At 43.8% G+C, this 19,797-nt stretch overlaps 1 protein-coding gene across 1 annotated transcript in view; it reads right to left on the bottom strand.

Annotated features, from left to right (window-relative positions):
• The window catches only part of SNX7 (sorting nexin 7), a 67,416-nt gene that overhangs the window by 20,865 nt on the left and 26,754 nt on the right, over nt 1–19,797 (bottom strand). The window contains exons 5-8 of the mRNA XM_084851884.1: nt 18,620–18,824; nt 14,325–14,524; nt 7,733–7,819; nt 1,187–1,339 (exon numbers count right to left, since the gene is read on the bottom strand). Of these exons, the coding sequence (XP_084708010.1) occupies nt 1,187–1,339; nt 7,733–7,819; nt 14,325–14,524; nt 18,620–18,824 (645 nt within the window). The remainder of the gene's footprint in view (nt 1–1,186; nt 1,340–7,732; nt 7,820–14,324; nt 14,525–18,619; nt 18,825–19,797) is intronic.

Raw genomic sequence — 19,797 nt, 5'->3', positions numbered from 1 at the left:
ATTGGGGAAGGGGTGAAGAGAAACCAAATCACTCCCTCCCCCAAATTGGAGAACTCCCCTTCCACATGAACTGCTGCACCTATCCTTCTGAAACTTTGTTGGTTTCTTACTTAGGGACAACTCTAGGCTGTCTGTAATTTTCAGAACAATGGTCCACAAGGAAAATAAGGAGAGAAGTATGTCCTCTTTTGGAGACCTCCAAATGTCAAGGCCACCCTTGCACAAAAACCCTTGTGGCTAGCATTCTGAAATTTGGAGACATGATGGGGGTAATGAATCCTGAAATGTTTATCCAATTCTTCCATGTAATAAAAATGTTATTGGCAGTTCCCTTTAAAAGAAAATCAAAATATAAACCCTGCACCTATTTTTCTGACATTGGGCAGGTGTAATGCCTTTCTAGGGGGCTACTATGCCTGAAATGATCATCCAGTTCTGACCAAAAGAAAAAGTTACAGTTTTTTTTTTAATTTCCAATGGTAGTCAACAGGAAGCATAAAGACTTTTTCCAAACCTTAACTCAGGTTTGGTGCTGAGTTGAAATGGTCCGACTACAAATTGGCCTGAGCAGAAGTGGGATGTTTTCCAAAATGCTGAATCGGGGCCTGAGTTGAGGTGGGGGGTCAGTGCACACTTCTTATGTATGTATGTAATCTATACACACACGTAAGCACACCACATGCACATACCACACACACACATATATATATTAGAGGTGTGCTTATTATATATATATATATATATATATATATATATATATATATATATATGCGCGCGCAAATGTGTGTTATGGGCTGGTGCCCCAGACCTTTTAAGAACCTAGCAATGCTCCTGGCTCTAGGTGATTAATCTGCTTATCAAATCTGGCAATCCTTTGTTTACACAGCCCTGGAAGGTAAAGCTCTTCTGTCTTAAACACTTGCAGATTTCTTGAAGCAAGGAAAGTATATCCTTATATTCTTGTGCTTTGTAAAACAAGACTGCCCTCTGTTGACAGTGAACTCAGAAGCAATTTAAGTGTACAGTGGCTAATTCAAATTCCTATATTGGAAAATAAAGCAACACTTACACTTTTAAACACATCTCTTGCCTGCCACAAATATTAGAGATTATTCCTTTTATAAGCAAAATTCAGAGACAGAAAAAACAACAGTTGCACACAACTTTTTAAAAAAGTGTATTTTACCTCTTCATAATAGCGGATATTATTTTCTGCCATGTCGCTAAATGCCAGCTTCATATCCAGGCGCATGCTTTGCTTCCACCTGTCCCAATCAGCCTGCAAAGCATTATTGGCACACTCTACTTTGTCTTCAAGTTTTCCAATCTCTTCGGACACCTAGGGAAAAAAATAATACTCAGACTAAGAAAGTGGAGGGGAAATATCGCTTATCAAGAAATCAGCCATGGAACTTTGTCAGCATCAAAACAAAGACATCGCTAAACTTCCAGAACGCAGACAATGGATGGTTGGTGGGCACAACTTTATTTTCTGTATTACATTTTTATCCTGGCCTCCCTCCAAGGACTTCAGAATAGGAAGGGTGGTAGAGCACATGCTTTTTATGCAAATAGTCCCAGGTTCAATCCTGGCATCTCCAAACAGGGCTAGGAAAGATTCCTGTGTGAAACGTTAGAGAGCCTCTGCCTGTCAGTGTAAACCAGAGGCGGGCAACTTGTGACCCTGCAACTGGTTTGGCCTCTAACTCCCATCAGCCTTTGCTGTTGGCTGTGCTGGCTGGGGCTGAGGGGAATTGTAAGCCTCAAGTTGCTCAACCCAGGTAGACAGTACTGAGCTACATCGACCAATGTCCTGACTCAGTTTACGGCAACATCCTTTGCTCCTACTTGGTGTGACCCCTCCAATTTTATCCCCATCATAACCCTGTGGTGTAGGTTGGGCTGAGAGATTGCAGCTCACCAGGATTATAGCCTGATTTTCCTGTCTCAGTAGGGATTTGATCCTTGACCTCCTTGGTCCAAGTCCAACACTCTACTGAAAGGGTAGCCTTTGTGCCCTCCAGATGTGTTGGACTACAACTCCAAGCCACAGCCAGCATGACCAATGATAAAGGATTATGGGAGTTGTAGTATCGTACTGGGTTGCCTACCCCTGCTCTACAGACTATATTACACTGTCAGACCTGTTGTAAAAGGAGTTGATGTACATACACCCCCCCCCAAAAAAAAAAAACAGGGACAGTTTGTGGCCAGCAATACTATAAGCTTCATCTTGAAAGCTATTGCATTTTATTTGACATCTCTAATCAGACCGATTTCCAGTCTTAAAGGAGATTTGATGATAACAGCAAAAATATTCTCAGACCTGCTCTCTACTCCTGTTTCTAAGGCGTCACAGTTGAGCTCTCTACAGGAACAAATTGATGTCCCATTTAAAGACCACGCACCGTAGCCTTTTCTCAGTGCTAATGACATGTTTGTGATTCCATTTCTCTGGCACAAACACTCTTCACATTACATTCAAGTTCATGCCACTCACTGTCAACGCAATTTTTAGCTACCCCTTTTCAAAGATGAGCTCAAGTGGACAGTCGTGTAGAGCTCATTAAGACCTCTGAGAGGGATGTGCAAGAGAGAGGAGGGCAGGGCTGCTGACCAGAGCCAAATTTTATTCTGCACAGCAATGATGCAAGGCGTGTCTTCGGCTCTAAGTCAGTTCTCAAGTATCCCAAAGAAGCCTGGGGCATGGCAGTGACTGAGCTATGAATTGGGAAGACCCAGCTTTGAATTTCACTTTTGCCCCAACTAGGGATGTACGTATTGTATAAAATCCGTTCTGTCTGTGTTTCATGGATTGTCATGCACCTTTTGTTCTATCGTCTGCCCATCGGCAGAACTGGATTTTTAGTTTCCGAGTTTGCGCAAATTTGGATTTGTGCAAATGCACAAATCCACCCCCCCCCCCCGGTCTACAAATTCCCTTAAAATACACATTTTCATGCTTTAGCCTATGGGGGAAATGTGCATTTTGTCCAGTTTTTTAAAAAAATTCCATGATTTTCTATGACAAAACGTGAGTAAAGGGAAAAACAAAGTCCACAGAATTTTTCTGATGGGGAAAAGCTGGAATCCACAGCTGGGATTCATAAAAATCTAAACTAATTTGGTTCCATTGCGGATTTTTCCAGCATCCCAAGCCACAACCTCATTAGGTGGCCTTAGACAAGGTGCTCTCAGCCTCAGCTGTCCATCTGCAAAATGGGGATAAGAACAGTTATCCACCTTACAAGAGTTTCTGATGAAAGGCAGGGGCGCAGAGCCTCATGCCCAAGGGGGCCAAATCCAGCCTGCTGGGGTTCCCCATTCCCCTGGCCCCACTCCTTACTCCAACCACCCATCGTTTGGTGGTCTCCCACAGTTTGTGCAGTTTTTTCCTGTTCGAAAAGGCTGAAATGCCTCTCCTAAGGCTTAGTTACTGGCCATATGAACTTTAAGCTAAAATATGCTGGTATTTTTGGTCCTACCCCGTTTGCCTTTGACCACGACTGGAATGCGGCCCCCGAGAGCTTCCTTGAAAGGGAATTTGGCCCTTGGGCTGAAAGAAGTTTGACACCTCTGTTGTAAGGATTACATAAAACACTTTGGATACTCTGAAGGGCAATAAAGTGTTAAATAGATGCCATGTATGTATACATGTATTATTATAGTTAACATCCCGTGTGATCGAGGTTTGTCCTTTTTTCCAGTGGACAGAGTCTCTGTTCTCTTAACAACTGCATAACAGGAAGATATTAAGAGGTGAAGCTTTTCCTGACAGGAGAATGACTGAAGGGGGAAAGCTTGCACAGCACTGGCTGTCCTTTTCCTCGACAACTCAGTGGAGTTCCATTGCAAAGTCTGTGAAGTTTGAGCTTGGCTGTTTTCATACTGCTCCTGCAGCCACTGAAAAATCTGGCAAGTCTTAACAAAACTCTTGGTTTCCACCCACATTCCTCAGAGGCTTTGGATGCACAGCCAACTCCACATTCACCATTTTGCTTTGAGCAAAAAAGAAAAAAAAGGCAGCTTAGAGCAGCATTCCTCAACCTAGTACTCTCCAGATCGGTTGGACTACAAGCTCCAGCATGCTGGCTGGGGATGATGGGACTCATAGTCCAATACATCTGGAGGGTGCTTGGGGAAGGCTGGCTTACAGGTTTACAGAACTGTTGTTGTTCAGTCGTTAAGTCGTGTCTGACTCTTTGTGACCCCATGGACCATGGCACGCCAGGCCTTCCCGTCCTCCGCTCTCTCCCGGAGTGTGCTCAAGTTCATATTCATTGCATCGGTGATGCTATTCAGCCATCTCATCCATTTACAGAATACCCTCAAATAAATTTTACTTGTTTTCTCTAACGTCATTTTGCTTCCCTCAAAGTTCTTCAGATGTTCCATCCAAGCAGGAACCTCCAAATACACCTTGGAATCTCACTTTGGGAGAAAACCGATGGCAAATCTGTTAGAAAGGGAGTGTGATCTTTGTAAATTGGAAATGCCGAAACAGCACTGTGTTACCTCTCTTTTGAACTCAGACAAGCACGCAGTAGCAGCCTGTAACATTTGCCTGTTATATTAATGTATGTGTTTGCATTGTTAAATGTGACCCAGGTAAGACGCGGTTAATTGAGAGCTGGAGAGTGAGTGAAAGATGGGAGAGGGGTGTGTGTTGTGTGTGTGTGTGAGGATTCTGAGGTTTTAAAAGGAGAGAGCTGACAGTTATTCAGATAGGGCTTTAGGGGTTGAAGAAGCTACATTTAGTTAGTGGGTTTTTGGAACCAGGATTTAGAAGGGGTAGAGGAGGTAGGTGAGGACCAAGTATAGATTTGTTATAACTCTTTTTGTGTTTAATAAGTTTTATTTGTTTGTTTTTAATACAAAATCCTACATGCTTGTTTGGCTTATTGTGCTACCATTAGAAAATCTATTTCCTTTTAACTTCTCCTGTATTGGGTAGAGGGAACCAATTAGTCATATTGAGTGTCTCTTTAACCCAGAGAGTAAAGGGGCTGAAGGGAGGACAACTGACCAAAGAGGAGGCAGATGTCCTGAGGGGTTTTTTGTCTCAGTTTCATCAGGTGGAAGCTGGAGAAGATAGAACCCAGGGCAGGAACGTCACACAGCAAATTCATTTTCTTCTGACAGCGGCAGTATGGTGTAGTACAGGGGTGGGGAACTTGTCGTCCTCCAGATGTTTCGACAACTCCCATCATGCCTCACCATTGCCTATGCTGACTAGAGCTGATGGAAGCTGTAGGCCAAAGCATCTGGAGGGCCACAAGTTGCCCACCCTGCGTTGTGGCTAGAGTGTCGGATTTGGACTAGAAAGGCCAGGGTTCAAATCCCCACTAAGCCATGAAGTTCACCTGGTGACCTTGGGCTAGTCACTATGGGCTGGTTCGCACAATCAAAATAAGCCACTGTGGCTTATTTAAATCGGAGCGCATGCAGGTCACGATTTCCATAATCACTGCCCAGACACAGCTTGTTGTATTGTCCAAACCCGGGCAGCATGGCTTGTTGGAGGGGGAAACAACCCTCCAATAACCCATGGGCTGTTGTAGGGTTATTTAAATCCTGGCATGTGCCAGGCCACAATTTAAATAATCACAGTGGCTTATTTTGATTGTGCAAACTAGGTCAATGTCTCAACACAACCTACTACACAGTGTTTTATTTTTTAAAAAGTGGGGCGGAAGAGAACTGTATATGTTGCCATGAACTCTTTAAAGGGAAGATAGGCTAAAAATATTAATATTAATATTAATCATCATCATCATCATCATCATCTGACAGCAGCAGGATCAATGAGAAGGCCATGGCTCAGTGGTAGAGCACCTAGTTTGCATGCAGAAGGTTCTAGGTTCAATCTTTGGCTTCTCTGGGTAGGGCTTGAAAAACTCCTGCTGAAATCCTGGAGAGCTATTGCCAGTCAGTGTCAACAGTACTGGGCTAGATGGACCAAGAGGAAGCATGTCTTCACACAGAGCATAGTTAAACTATGGAATTCACTACCACAGGAAGTAGTGATGGCCACCAGTCTGGATGACTTTAAAAGGGAGTTAGACAAATTCCTGGAGGAGAAGGCTACCAATGGCTACTAGTCTGGATGGCTATGTGCTACCTCTGGTACCAGAGACAGTGAGCCTATGTACACCAGTTGCTGGGGAACATGGGTGGGAGGGTGCTGTTGCACTCATGCTCTATTGAGTATTCCCAGCCGACAGCTTGTTGGCCACTCTGTGAACAGAATGTTGGACTAGATGGACCCTTGGTCTGATCCAGCATGGCTCTTCTTATATTCTTAAGAGTATACAGCATTCCTATGTTCATAAGAGAGCATGCCATTCTTCATGTTATTGTTCTGAAGCCATCTGGGTTCTGCTGTGTTACTGACATAGGAATATATTTTTTTAAAAAGATTGCTTTTTTTGTGCAGCAACAAGTGGTAGTTTTTATATATTACATTTTAGGTTCTCGTGCTTTCTTCAATATCCCCTATAAGACACTCCTAGTTATGTTTTGATAATACAGTATTTAGTTTATATGTAAAAAAATGGATAGAGAGCAAATACCCAATATGTGAGAAAACCTAAAATCCAACAGGTGAGTCATAGCTATGGATGAATCATGACACAAGAAAATGAAAAAGTGAAGCTGTCAATGAATACTGCCTGTAACCTGTAGTGTAATTTAAATTGGCACTTTGTTTTTTGCTTGCAAAATGAGTTTATTTTAAAAATAGTCTGTTAGGGGGGATTTTAATTTGGAATAGTAGCCACCATAAGAATAAATGAATAAAGTGAGAAATATGACTAACTGCAATTCTATACATGTCTACTCAGAAATACACCCCATTAAATTCAATGGCCACTACTCTCAGGCAAGTGTTATAGGCTTGTAGCCTAACCTGAATTTTATGGAAAACTGTCGTCATTTTACAGTAGCTGTTCCTTACCATGGAGTGAGTGGAGAACCTGGGTATAAGTACTTCAAAACTTGACAAAAGAAGGCCACCATTTTTACATTAGCAAGTGAATGGCTGTACTCAGATTCCAAACAAATTACATATCCAGGCTCAAGAAAACAGCTGTGCCAATTTACATAATGGTAAAAGGTCCTTTTGAAGTCTACTTCTAATTTGCATTCAATCATAGTCGTTAAAAATGTAATTGACGTAGCAATTTCAGTTTGGATTTTCCGATCTTTCTGTTATGAAATGGTAAAGTGGTCATTAGTGTGCTAAATATCAATTGGTGTGGGTGGCTCCTTGACAGATGTCAGGATTCAAGCTCCAAGCAGATGCTCAGCTTGTGGCTCGATTGAGTATTAGTTGGGGATATGGACACCACCACCAAGATCTGGCCAAAGAAGGAAGTCCAGAGTAACAAGCAACATCAGCAATGACACCCTCAAACAGATCAAATCATGTGATAAAGCCTGACCTCTATAACAGCTTCCAGGTCAGTAACAAGGGGACTCTGACCGTTGGTATTCTGCACCACAGACCTGCCCCACTGGATGCAGCCCCTGTGACTCCCAGGACTTGGTATGAGGCCGCTTCTTACATTACAGGAAGTCAGCACAGATGCTACAACCCAGGTGTTAAGTACTTAGTCAACAGTCTTCTCAAACAGCCTCATGTAACCACAGTGACGTCATGTGATGTAACCTAATCTTCCAATTATAGCAAGAAATTTGCTGTTAGGTTTTTAAAAACTGCTTGCATACTTACCAGATCATGTTCTGCCTTTTTATTGTATACTGCATCAACTTTGGAATCCAGTTCCGCTTGGATGTGGTCCCTTCTTTTCAAAACCCCCTGAATTGTAAAACAGCAGAGATAAATATAGCTGCTACAGGGCAACATTTTGTGCAGATTAATAATTCTGAAAAAGAAAACACCACACATACCTTTTGGTTAGAATTTGGGAGAAAGTGGATACAGAGGTTTCGCCCCACCCCTCTCGCTCCTTCTCATATAACACTAAAACTCCAGGTTGTCTTATATGTCATTTTCCCCTTGCTTGACAGGAAAGCCTGTCTGTCATGCTGTGCTGGTACAAGTGTGTGTGCAAGAACTAAACAGCTGTGCTGTCTTTAATGCTTCAAAAAGGAGACTTTTATTAGATGAGTGCTACCTCCCACACCCCAGAGGTTCTGCAGCTGTCAAAGGGATAGAATGGAAAAGAAATTATACCCAAGATGCTGTGTTAATGGAAGGATGAGCTACGCCCTGTGTGCATCAAATGTAGACTAATTATATGGCTGAGGAGGAGTTGAGGGATCTAACAAACACAGTAAAATCCTTTAGACTCTTGCCTTCCTTCCCCCAAATTGGCAACATAAGCCAGCACAGGACATTTCTCCCCCCTATATTAAAATGTCAATGAATGATACAGATGTCCCTTTAGGTCTTGTTCAGCTCATCATGGAGTGATTTTTACCTTGTGAAGTGAACATTGTAAATCTTTTTGTGACGTCTCCCCCTGGTGGATACTGCTGGCATTTATTGCTTCAGTCTTGAGAACTGAGGCCCAATACTTTCATGACCGTGGAGGTCTCAGTGCTGTTCTTCTGTGTTTTTATCCCATGATGCCACAGGAATGCAGAAGCCATGTGGAAGAAGAACCTAATCCAACCTCTGATGCTTACATGGCTCTCCCATGTGACCTTGGGCTATTATAACCTTACATTACCAGAGCAGTGAGGGATAGAGTCATGGAGGAGCATTAACCACATCACTTCCGTAACATAAATATCTGGTTTAAATGACTTCTAAACATGATAAATACCAGCCATTACCACTTGTGGAAGGCTTCCCCAAAATTCGCATGACAGTGCTGAGGTAAAACAATCTGGGTGGGAAGTTTACCATGACAAAAAGAAATGAATGAATGGGCTCCAATTCATTCAATATAGATAGAACAAAAATCAATGGCCAATGTATCTAATGGTGTCATTCCACCCCATACAGCCCCCCCATGTGCTCTCAAAATCTGCTCTGGAGGGCTGGGAAGCCCTCCGGAGCAGATTTTCAGGTGGCATGGAGAGAGAGAATCTCCCACTGTGCCAGTCGACTCTTGCTAGTGTGATGTTGGACTTAATGGCTTGATCCGAATGGCTTGATCCTAAAGCCCTATGCAGATGTTCTAAATGTAAACAAGAGTGGAGAATGAAGATTTCACCTTTCTGCACCTCCTGGCATTCATGCATTTGAGTCACATCAAACACTATTGAAGGCCAGCATGTGTGATCACATGCCCCCAATTTTGAGGGATACAATCACGACTAGACACTACATCCTTAGGCCTCTATCTGAATGCAACTCCAACATGCAACCCCCTAGAAACCTGCTCCAGAGGGCCAGGGTATCCCCCAGAACAGTGTGGCAGGTAGCGCAAAGGGCTGCAGGGGAAACCAGTGAAAATTTCCTCTCCCTGCCTTCCTGTAGAGTAGGATCTCAGTCCCTTCCCCAAATAAAAAGAGCCCTTCTGATCACAGAAGGACAAGTCTGGATCCAACCCCATATTCATAAGATGTGAAGCATGAAAGGTAGATTTGTATCATATTTTGACATCACAAACTGATACACACTTCCGTTTCCATTCTTTAACAAGCGTATTACTTACAGTGGAAATTTAAAACTTATCTTCTCAAACTATTGTGGCTGAATGCTCCTGTACAAAGCATAAGAACCCTCCCTCCCCCATGACATTTAAAGCTATGTTCAGCGACAAGCATCAGAAAGTGCCGATCTTTTTTTGTTGATGTAGGTTCGTGGTTCTCTTACATATATAAGAAGGGGCCTGTGTTACAACAGGAGCTGAGCTGAATGCACACTGATTCTGTACATGTGTATACATGTCATATATTCAGAGTAATTTCCCCTTTATCGCTACAGTAGTTGCACTCCCAAGTTTGCTATGGTAGCTGCAGAACCTGTTCGACCACAAGCATATATACAACACGCACTGTTGTGCAGGCAACAATAGTGCTATCAAATTGTCCCTACCAATGTGAAAATGCTACTCCTCTCTCTGTCAGCAAGTACAGCAGCCTTTCCCAACAAGGTGCCCTCCAGATGTTTTGTACCATTTATTTATCAAATGTATATCCTGCCTTTCCACTGAAAATGGCCAAAGATCAGGGATGATGGGAGTTGTAGTCCAAACCATCTGGTGGGCATCTGGTTGGGGGCGCCGGAAGGACACTATAAGTAGAAGTATGGTGGATGTGATTCAGAGAAAAATAGGCACATCAACATTCGCTTGAAGCCGGTAGGATTTAGGTGTGTCCTGTTTTACGCTGAGCTGCACTCACTGGATAGGTGCTATACTTTTAACAGATAAGGAGACTGGAGAGGTGGAACTTTCCTTTCATGGTGTCCACCAGGACAACATAAAACAGTATCCTTGCAACAAAAGGAACAGTCTTCCGCACAGGAAACTTTGAGACAGTTTGAGACACAATGTTGGGCTCATTGGGTAATGGTTAATCATTGGTGCACTACTGCCTGCAACAGGAGTGGGCCACACATGGCCCACATGCCATCCTTCTGGCCATTTCTGTGGCCCCCGCCTCTTCCCCACGAGTCTTGTTTCAGTGGAAAATCACTGCGATTTTGCAAAATGTTGCCATGGCAGGATGCTGCTCTGGTGGGTTCTGGGGACTAGTACAGCCCTCCAACCCCACGACATTGTAACCCCTTGGGCTACAATATGAGCCTTGGAATCTCAGTAACATTCAATAGTAATGTCCTACTGGTGGGGCGGGGCAGTGTGTGTTTGTTTTAGATCTTCAGGTGTTGGTTTGTCCTGGCAGGGATTTGGCACCACCCAAGGGAAAACCTGTCACGTTGTGGATTTGAGCATTTGCCACATGTACATTTGAAGCAACAGCATGTGTACTGCCATGGGTACAACTGCTGTTCACACATGAGGGAGCTGTGAACAACTGCATCATTTGTACACATGGTAGAAAACATGCCAATACAAGGCTGTACCCTCTTGAATCTCACAGGGTCCTGTTGCCAGAACAGCCCACCACATCATTCCCAACTTATGTAGCCCACTTACCCGCATGATTCCCCATGCTGACCTTTTGCCATTTTCTCCCTGGAAATTAGCAGCCATTAAAGTGGGACTTCCATTTATGAAGGCATCACACAAAATAATAAAGCACCGTGCTATCATTCTACCCACGTCCTCAGCCCTCCACTACCAACACCATCAATGGCTATTAGTTGTGATGGCTATGTGCTACCTCCAGTACCAGAGGCAGTGAGCCTATGTACACCAGTTGCTGGGGACCATGGGCTGGAGGGTGCTAGTCAAGAGCTGGTTGGCCACTGTGTGAATAGAATGCTGGGACTAGATGAACCCTTCGTCTGATCCAGCATGGCTCTTTGTATGTTCTTAAGAAAATGCACTGACTGCACTCATACAATTGGCCACTGCAACAGTGCAATCAGAGAAAACTGCATTTAAACATAGAACAACTTAATAACTAAATCTATAGGATTCCAGCTGGGGTGGGGGGTGCAGGGTTGTAGCATCACCTATCCTTATGGTTCTCATGAGAAGGTTTGTTACACCTCTTTCATCTGAGCATGCCACGGGAAGCTATTCACATGCGCCTCTTTCCTTCCCCTTCACTTGCCTGCTTGCTTCTTTCATCTGCTCCCTTGATTACTCTATGATTGCCCTATCCTAACATTTCAGACGTATAATAAAAGTGAATTACAGGTTTTACTGGGACTCCAATAATATTATTCTCTGGCCACTGGTCTCAGTCTCGGAGATCAAACATTTACTCCATAACCTGGTACCTGGCAAAGCACCTGGTGAAGATATGCTCCCCCCAGAATTATTTAAATGCAGTCTTGCCTGGTGGGACCCAGTGCTGGCGAAGTTGTTTTCACATATTACTCTAACTGGAATCATCTCTGCCAGGTGGGGGTCCAGCATTATAGTTGGCTGTACAAAAAGGGAGACAGTTCAGACCCTAAGAAGTACAGGCCAATTAGCCTTTTGGACATAGTTTCTAAAGTGTACGGAAGATTCCTGTTGAATAAATTGGAAGCATGGGCAGAAGAAAACAACATTTTTGCAGATGAACAAGTGGGTTTTCTGCGGGAGAGGAGCACAATTGACCAATGTTTTGTGCTGTCCCATCTGATTTGTAAAAGTCTGAATAGGCCTGGAGGCAGACTGTATGTAGCCTTTGTGGACTTTACTTCTGCATTTGATCTAATAGATAGAAACTGTTTATTGGAAAAATTGTTATATACGAACATTGATAAGCGGTTGCTGTTTTGGGTGCAAAAAATCCACTCTCATACAGATCTGAAAGTTCGTACTGGTCTGTCAGGAGTGCTCTCTGGAAAAGTCAGCACCAGAAGAGGTGTCAGACAGGGCTGTATACTGGCCCCCTTTTTGTTCAATTTTTATGTGAACAGTTTAGTGGCAGATTTAAGTTCGCTTGATCACTTCCCTCCATCTTTGGGACCCCAAAATGTACAAATGTTACTTTATACAGATGATATGGCCCTTCTCTCAACCACTCTAGTCAGTCTAAGGAGACTTTTAAATAAACTTAGTTTGGTCTGCAGACAGAAGAAGTTGGTTATAAATTATTCCAAAACCAAGGTTATGTTTTTTTCTAAACGACTACATAAATGGCGCCTGGATGCGCACATAATCAAACGATGTCCTAGCTTCAAATATTTGGGAGTACAATTCTCCTCAAATGGCAGTTGGAAACCCCACATAGAGGCAGTCAAGCTTGCCGCCTGGAGGACTGCTAAAGCAACCCTATCTTTCGGGTGGCGCAACGGTGGTTCTCTGGTGGGCCCAACCTTGGAAATATATCTAGCTAAAGTGCTTCCCCGACTTCTGTATGGTGTAGAGATATGGGGTCAGAGTCATGCCCCAGGAGCTGAGACCATTCAAAATAAATTTTTGAGAGAGCTGCTGGCACTTCCACCGGGGGTCCCCTCTTCCCTGCTAAGTTTGGAAGCTGGAAAGAATAGACAAAGCTCTCATCCTTTATGGCAAAATACTGCTGAGCACCACTGATGGAAACCTGGCAAAACAAAGCTTTCTTGAGCAAAGAGGTAAGGGTGGCTGGGCCCAGTGTTGGCTAGTGCTGTCTCAGGCCTATTTTGAGGATCCCCACAATTCGTTAACTATCTTGGATAAGCGGAGTATCAGAGACAGAATCTCCAAAGCAGATTGCCATTAAACTATTCTGAAGAGCCAATGCCAGGCCTTCTTACCATGGTTTTGTCTTTTCAAAAGAGGACAATATTTACAACAGTATTTCCAGGATTTAACTTTTGTGGCTCCCAGGAAGGCTTTTACAGCCCTTCGTTTTCAAACCACGCCAACTGCTTACTTGGATGGGAAGTACAATGGGATCCCTCTGGCTCAGCGGACCTGTATTTGTGGTTCTGGGGAAGTTGAGAATATAGTACATTATTCTGCATTGCCCCTTGTATGAGGAACCTAGGACCCGCCTTTTGGGGGGTCTCCTGAAAAGTAGAGTTGGCAGATCTCCTGTGGAAATTATCTGTGATCTATTGGCAGACTATAACAAATGTATTACAACGAGGGTAGCATTTGCAGTAGCAGCTCAAAAAATCCACCGTTACTTTTTAATGACATCTGCTGTGAATCGCCAAGGAGATACTTTATTATAACATAAACCAAGGAGATACTTTATTATAACATAAACTTGGCCAGTTTGTTCGCTTGGTATTTTTTCATTACATAAACTGTTTTTTTTTCTTAACATCAGTTTTTAGTGAACTTTTTTTTAATGTTTGTATGGTTATTTTGTTTCACTGTGGCCCGATTTTAGCATTTTTTTTAAAATCTTATTTTCTATTTCTATTTTTTGTATAGCCCCCTGGATTCTGTTTTTAGGTATTCATTATCTGATGCTTTCGCTTTGGGCTTATATTATATATAACTGTATTGTAACTTATATTTGTAAAGGCCTTTGTGCTATGGACAAATAATAATAAACAAACAAACTCATAGGGAGGAAAAGTTTCCCTAGAACTCCATAATGGTTTTCTAGGGTGCTGAACCTGTCATTTCCTGCCGACTTACATAGGAAGCTGCCTTATCCTGAGTCAGACCATTGACCCATCTAGCCCAGTATTGTCGACACTGACTGGCAGCAGCAATCCAGAGTTTCAGGCAGGATTCTTTCTTAGCCCACCTGGAAATACCAGGGATTGAACCTGGGACCCTCTGCATGCAAAGCAGGTGCTCTACCACTGAGCTACAGCCCTTCCCCAACACCCCGAACCATCTTACCATTAGTATTTCACTGTAAAGCAAATATTCATGGATAGCAGGGAACAGGCTTTCAGAGAGTGCAGCCATCCGTTTCTCCGTAGCCTTGCAACACTTGTCAATGCAGCCGGCCAGCCCTTTCAGTGTGTCTGTTAGGTCTTCTTCAGAGGCAGACCAAAGGGTGTGGATTGGACCAAATTCCTTCATTTCACAATAATAGTCTTGAAAGGAGAGGGGGGTGAAGTGGAAGAAGGATTTGCATTTAGATCAGTTTCTAGAACAATTAATGCATCCAGGTCAAGAAATTAAATGGGAACTTTCATCACATATTATTCTGAGAAATAATTACATATGATTTGAAATACAGGAATGCCATTTTAGGTTTCAATAGTAGGCAGGACTGCAGAGGTGGAGGGAGGGTGCAAGTATGTGCTCTTGGCTACATGCTTGTAAATGTCAAATTCAACATTTTTTTAAAAGAACACTTATCTAATTGTTGCTTAAACCTGTATCCTGCCTTTGCACTAAAAAGAGTTTTCAAGGCAGCTAACAATAAAATACAGGTAAAATAACAATGTAATGATTAAGACATTGGAATGCTTTAAATAAAAACACATCCAGTAAAAGCATGTCAATTAGAAATAAATAGCAGTACCCACCAGATTAAAACCTACCCCAGTAGCAACGCAGCTTAGTTTACAAACGCCTTTCTGAATGGAACATCTTTGCTTGCCAGCAGAGATGGAGCTAGTCTGGACCTCCTTGGCAGGGAGTTCAAAAAATCGGGAGTGACCACCAAGAAGGCCCTCACTCATTTTCTCATCAAGTGTGCTCCTAATAGCAGCAGAACCAAGAGAACGGCCTCTTCCGAGGATTTCAGAACCCAGGCAGACTCAAATGGGAGAATACGATCTTTCAAATATCCTGGTCCCAAGTCATGTAGGGCTTTATAGGTCATAACTAGCACTAGTATGAATTGTGCCAGGAAACAGACTCATAGCTATTGAAGCTATTATAACAAGGGAGTCCCTATATGCTCCCTACAACTGGTTCTGATTAATAATCTGGCCACAGCATTTTCAAAGGCAGGTCTGCATTGACAGTAGTCCAAAGGAGATGTTTCTAAGGCATGTGTCACCACAGCCAGGTCTGACATTTTCAGGAATGGGTGTAGCTGGTGCACTACCCTTAGCTGTGAAAATGTACTCCAGGCCACCATTGGAACCTGACCAAGATCTTGCACTTGATTTAGAATGTAAACAGCTTCCTTGGATTTAGATGGAAAGGAGAGAAAGAGTTGGGTGTCATCAGCATACTGGTGGCACCAAAACCCCAAAACGCCAAACAATCTCTTCCAGTGGTTTCATCATGTATATGTTAAATAGCATGGGAGACAAGATGGAACCCTGAGAGACACCAAAAACCAGTGGCCATGGCATCAAACAGAAGACAGCCAGCACCACCTTCAAAAATTGCCTCTCCAGAAAGGACTGGAGCCACTATAAAATGGTGTCTCCAAGTCCCATCCTAGCCACATGGTCCAGAAGGATACCATGACTGATGGTACCAAAAGCCACTGAATGGTCCAACAGGGAGCACACTCCCCCTATCCTCTTTCTGGCATGGATCGTCCACTAAGGTCGGCAGTCACTGTCCCAAAACCAGGCTTGAAGCCAGATAAAATGGATCTAGACTGCGGGAGGACTTCCAGGGGTTGGGGGCTGCATTGCCCCTCCCAGATCCCACTCCTACCCCCCCACATGGCAGTTGAAATTTGGCAGTGTGGTAGCAGCAGCAAGGAGAAAAGCTGAAAGCGCGGTTTGTCAACAAAATCCCATGGTATGGCAAGAAGAAGCTATTTTGATTTTAAAATGACCACTTTTTGCTGCTGCTGCTATGCCACCACATTTTTGCTGGCAAACCACACTTTCGGCTTTTAAAAGAAGGCTGTTTTTCCCCAATGCTGCTGCTGTGCTACCAAATTCGGCAGCATGGCATAAGTTGTAGGGGGCATAAAACAGGCTAGGGACACACATGTTGCCCATCCCTGATCTAGGTAATCTGCATCATCCAGAAACCCCTGGAGCTGAGACACCACCACATGCTTCAACACCTTGCCCTACATCGTAATATTGGAAACTGCCAGGAAATTATCCAATACAGTGAAGTTCAGGGAGGGGTTTAAAGCAAAGGACTCACAGCCTCCTCTTTTGGGCATGATGAAATCACACCTTGCTGTAAAGAGGCATTCACCACTACCCTTGCCCACCTTGCCCAGTGTACGGCCCCTGCAGTACGCTTCGAATTCTTAATTTAGAGGTGCCAAGATAGTGATAAATCAGACCCAGGTTTACTTACAAGGAGATACCTTATTGAGTACAATCAGCACACAGGCATACCTAATGGTTGGATCAGACAGCTTCTCTGAACCCAGAGCCATGGGGTAAAATGGGTCTTATACCATAGATATTAGCAGTGAGGCAGCACGACACTAGCAAGCGCCAACTATCGTTCATTCCCAGCATAGGCTAGGGAAGTACGAAAGTCACTTACCTTTTCGCAGCTTGGCTTCACGGTGGGGGGGAGGCGCTTCACTTCTCCCACCGAAGTTCAGGCGAGGGGGGGGAGGCGTCCTGCCTTGCCCGGCTGAAATTCAGGCCGGAGAGAAGCACCCCATCTCCCCGGCCGCGAAACAAAAAGTGAAAAAAACAAAAACCCCGTGATAGGCTAAGTAACGATTAATGTAGCCTATCACGGCTAGATTTCCAAAGTCAGCCGTGATAGGCTACGTTAATCGTCATGTAGCCTATCACGGGTGACTTCGGGGGGGAAAAAAAAAGCGCGTACGCAAATGGCGGCGGCCCATGGGCGCTGCCATTTGCGTTCCTTATTTTGGCACGTCTAGTCTACGTAAAGATTTACGTAGACTACGGTGAAAATAAGGGCAACGCAAATAGCGTGCCCTTATTTTCGCCGTAGCCTACGTAAATCTTTACGTAGACTAGACGTGCCAAAATAAGGAACGCAAATGGCGGCGCCCATGGGCCGCCACCATTTGCGTACGCGCTTCCCCCCCCCAAAGTCACCCGTGATAGGCTACGTGTCGATTTACATAGCCTATCATGGCTGACTTTGGAAATCTAGCCGTGATAGGCTACGTAAATCGTCACGTAGCCTATCACGGGTGTGTGTTTGTTTGTTTTTACTTACTTTTTTATTTTTTATTTTACCGGCCACCGCCCCCGCCCCCCACGAACCGCCGCCGGGACTCGCCGCCGAGAGGGACATTCGCTGAAGGTAAGTCCCATCGCGGGGGGAGGGGGCGGGGGACCGGCAGAGAATTTCCCCAACACTTTCGGGGGGCCAAATGCCTCGGCGCTCGGCCTCCCGAAGATTCGGGGAGAAATTCTCCGTCATCCCTAGCATAGGCATAACAGTGCTTGGTCAGAAGGGACACAGTCAGAACTTTCCCACTACAGACACCTGCAGCTTTAAGACAAACAAGCCTAACTTCCCAGGCACATCTTGATAAAATACCCTCTAGCTTGTTAGTATAGAATGCGCTGAGGCTGCTCTCTTGGCCTTATTGCTCTTTGACTCATCTTGGTAAATCAAGAGGCCTCTTAGGAAAAACAGCAGCCTTCTGAACCAAAGTCAGATAGCATTATGGATCATCCAAGCCCCTCTGCAACTACTGATAGCTTGGTTCAGGCCTGGGGCCTTACACCCAGTCCCCTGCAGGTCACTTTTATAAGCCAGGTGGGGCAAAATACACAGCTGGTAGTAGAAATTTGTTATTGTAATTTGAGTGCAGCGTTGAGTGCCATTTTTTGGTAGAAATGTGGGGTATAAATCAAATAAACTAATTAATTAGTTTATTTTAATTATTTTATATATTTTATATATCTATCTATATATATAAAATTTTAATTAATTGTTAATTAATTAATTAACAATTAATTATGGGAGGCTAGCATGCTGAAAAATGAAATGCTGCCCTCCAGTACCATCTTTATTTGGGTTCATTGGAATGGTTTTGTGTCTTGGAGCTGAGACCCCACCTCTACCCTGTACTTAGATTCTTGGGCAAATGACTTCTCTTTTAGTCTCAGTGGTTTGCTTCATAGGAAATGAGTGTTTTTTGACTGGCCATGTCCACCATGGCAGCTGTTTTATCAACTGGCAAGCCATCATGGCAGCCATTTTGTGAAAGCACCCACAACACTCTCAAAATTCCAAATGTGCCCACCAACCCAAAAAGGATGGGGACCACTGATCTACCCTGCAGTTGTGCTTGGCTCTTCTTTTCCACCAACCTTTCTCTTCCTTGTAAACTCGGTGGGAGATTTTGTCCAACAGACTGATTTTCTGGCTAAATATGTCCACGTAATCATTCATTTCTGTAACGGCTTCAGGGCGGTTTTTCACAGAACCTCCTCGCATGGACGAAGCAACTGCTTTAATGGTTTGTCCCATTCTGCTGAACAGCCCAGGGCCCTGCTTCTTGTGAGATGAAAGCTCCTAAAAATTAAGAGGTAATCCAACACTGATATAAGCAAGTGGTTCTTTACCTATTCTTTAAAAATTTAGTGAACCCCCACATTTACATCACAGTCCATATCTGGATTTCACAAAAGAGGGTAAATAGAACTTGGCAGGCCTATGTGGCAGGTCTGCATAGGCTACCAAAAGAAGAAAGCCGCCTGCAGTCTTGCAAGACTTGCAGTCTTGTTCAGTCCCTTGGAGGATTTCTTTGGATGCCATGGCTTCATCCATAATACCAGTGTGTAACAGTAAATGCAAGACCTTAAGGATTCAAAGGCATTTGCACAATGGAGGCAGATACGAGCCTTTCAAAAGGCTCCAGCTAAGCTTTCTGGGAAGATACGTTATTTCACAATGGTCTTCTCTAAGATGCTCCATCCTTTTTCTGAATCTTCCAAAAACAAACAAACAAAAAGACAGCCCTGTTAATCCAATAGCTGGTTTGCACATTATGCTGTGGTTTACAATACTGAGGATAAGCCACATCAAGCCTCATGCCCTCCATCTCTCCAATCCTCCTTCAGGGAAGCCATGTGAAGATGGGAAGCCCCACTTTCATTTTAGATTAACCACAGTTTAGCATTACATCTGAATCCTAAAATGGAAGCAAAAGCTACCAGTCTCCTCCCGTGGCCAGACTGGAAGAGAAAAGCATGTGAACCCAAGGCTTGCTGTGAGTCATCCTCATACTGTTAAACCATGGCTTAGTATAACATCCAAATGCAGCCAGTCTTTTCCATCTGGATTGCATCCAGAAATAGATAAGGAGAAGTCCTTAGGCTTGTGTCTCCTCTAAATGAGCAAACTGGGAGTCAGCAAATTTATTTGAACACAGGATCTCCCTGGCCACTTTCTCCCAGTTTTATTGTTCTTTTCACCCTGTAGTAAAGAGAAATGGGGAATGGTGGAGGAAATGATCAAGCCTGAAGCTAACTCATGATCTCTCCCC

This window comes from Heloderma suspectum, chromosome 4, assembly GCF_057233095.1.
Source record: "Heloderma suspectum isolate Gila_16-S chromosome 4, 16-S_ref, whole genome shotgun sequence".
NCBI classification, from domain to species: Eukaryota; Metazoa; Chordata; class Lepidosauria; order Squamata; family Helodermatidae; genus Heloderma; species Heloderma suspectum.
The sequence above is the reverse complement of the archived record's forward strand: the minus strand, read 5'-3'. Positions and strand labels throughout refer to the sequence as shown.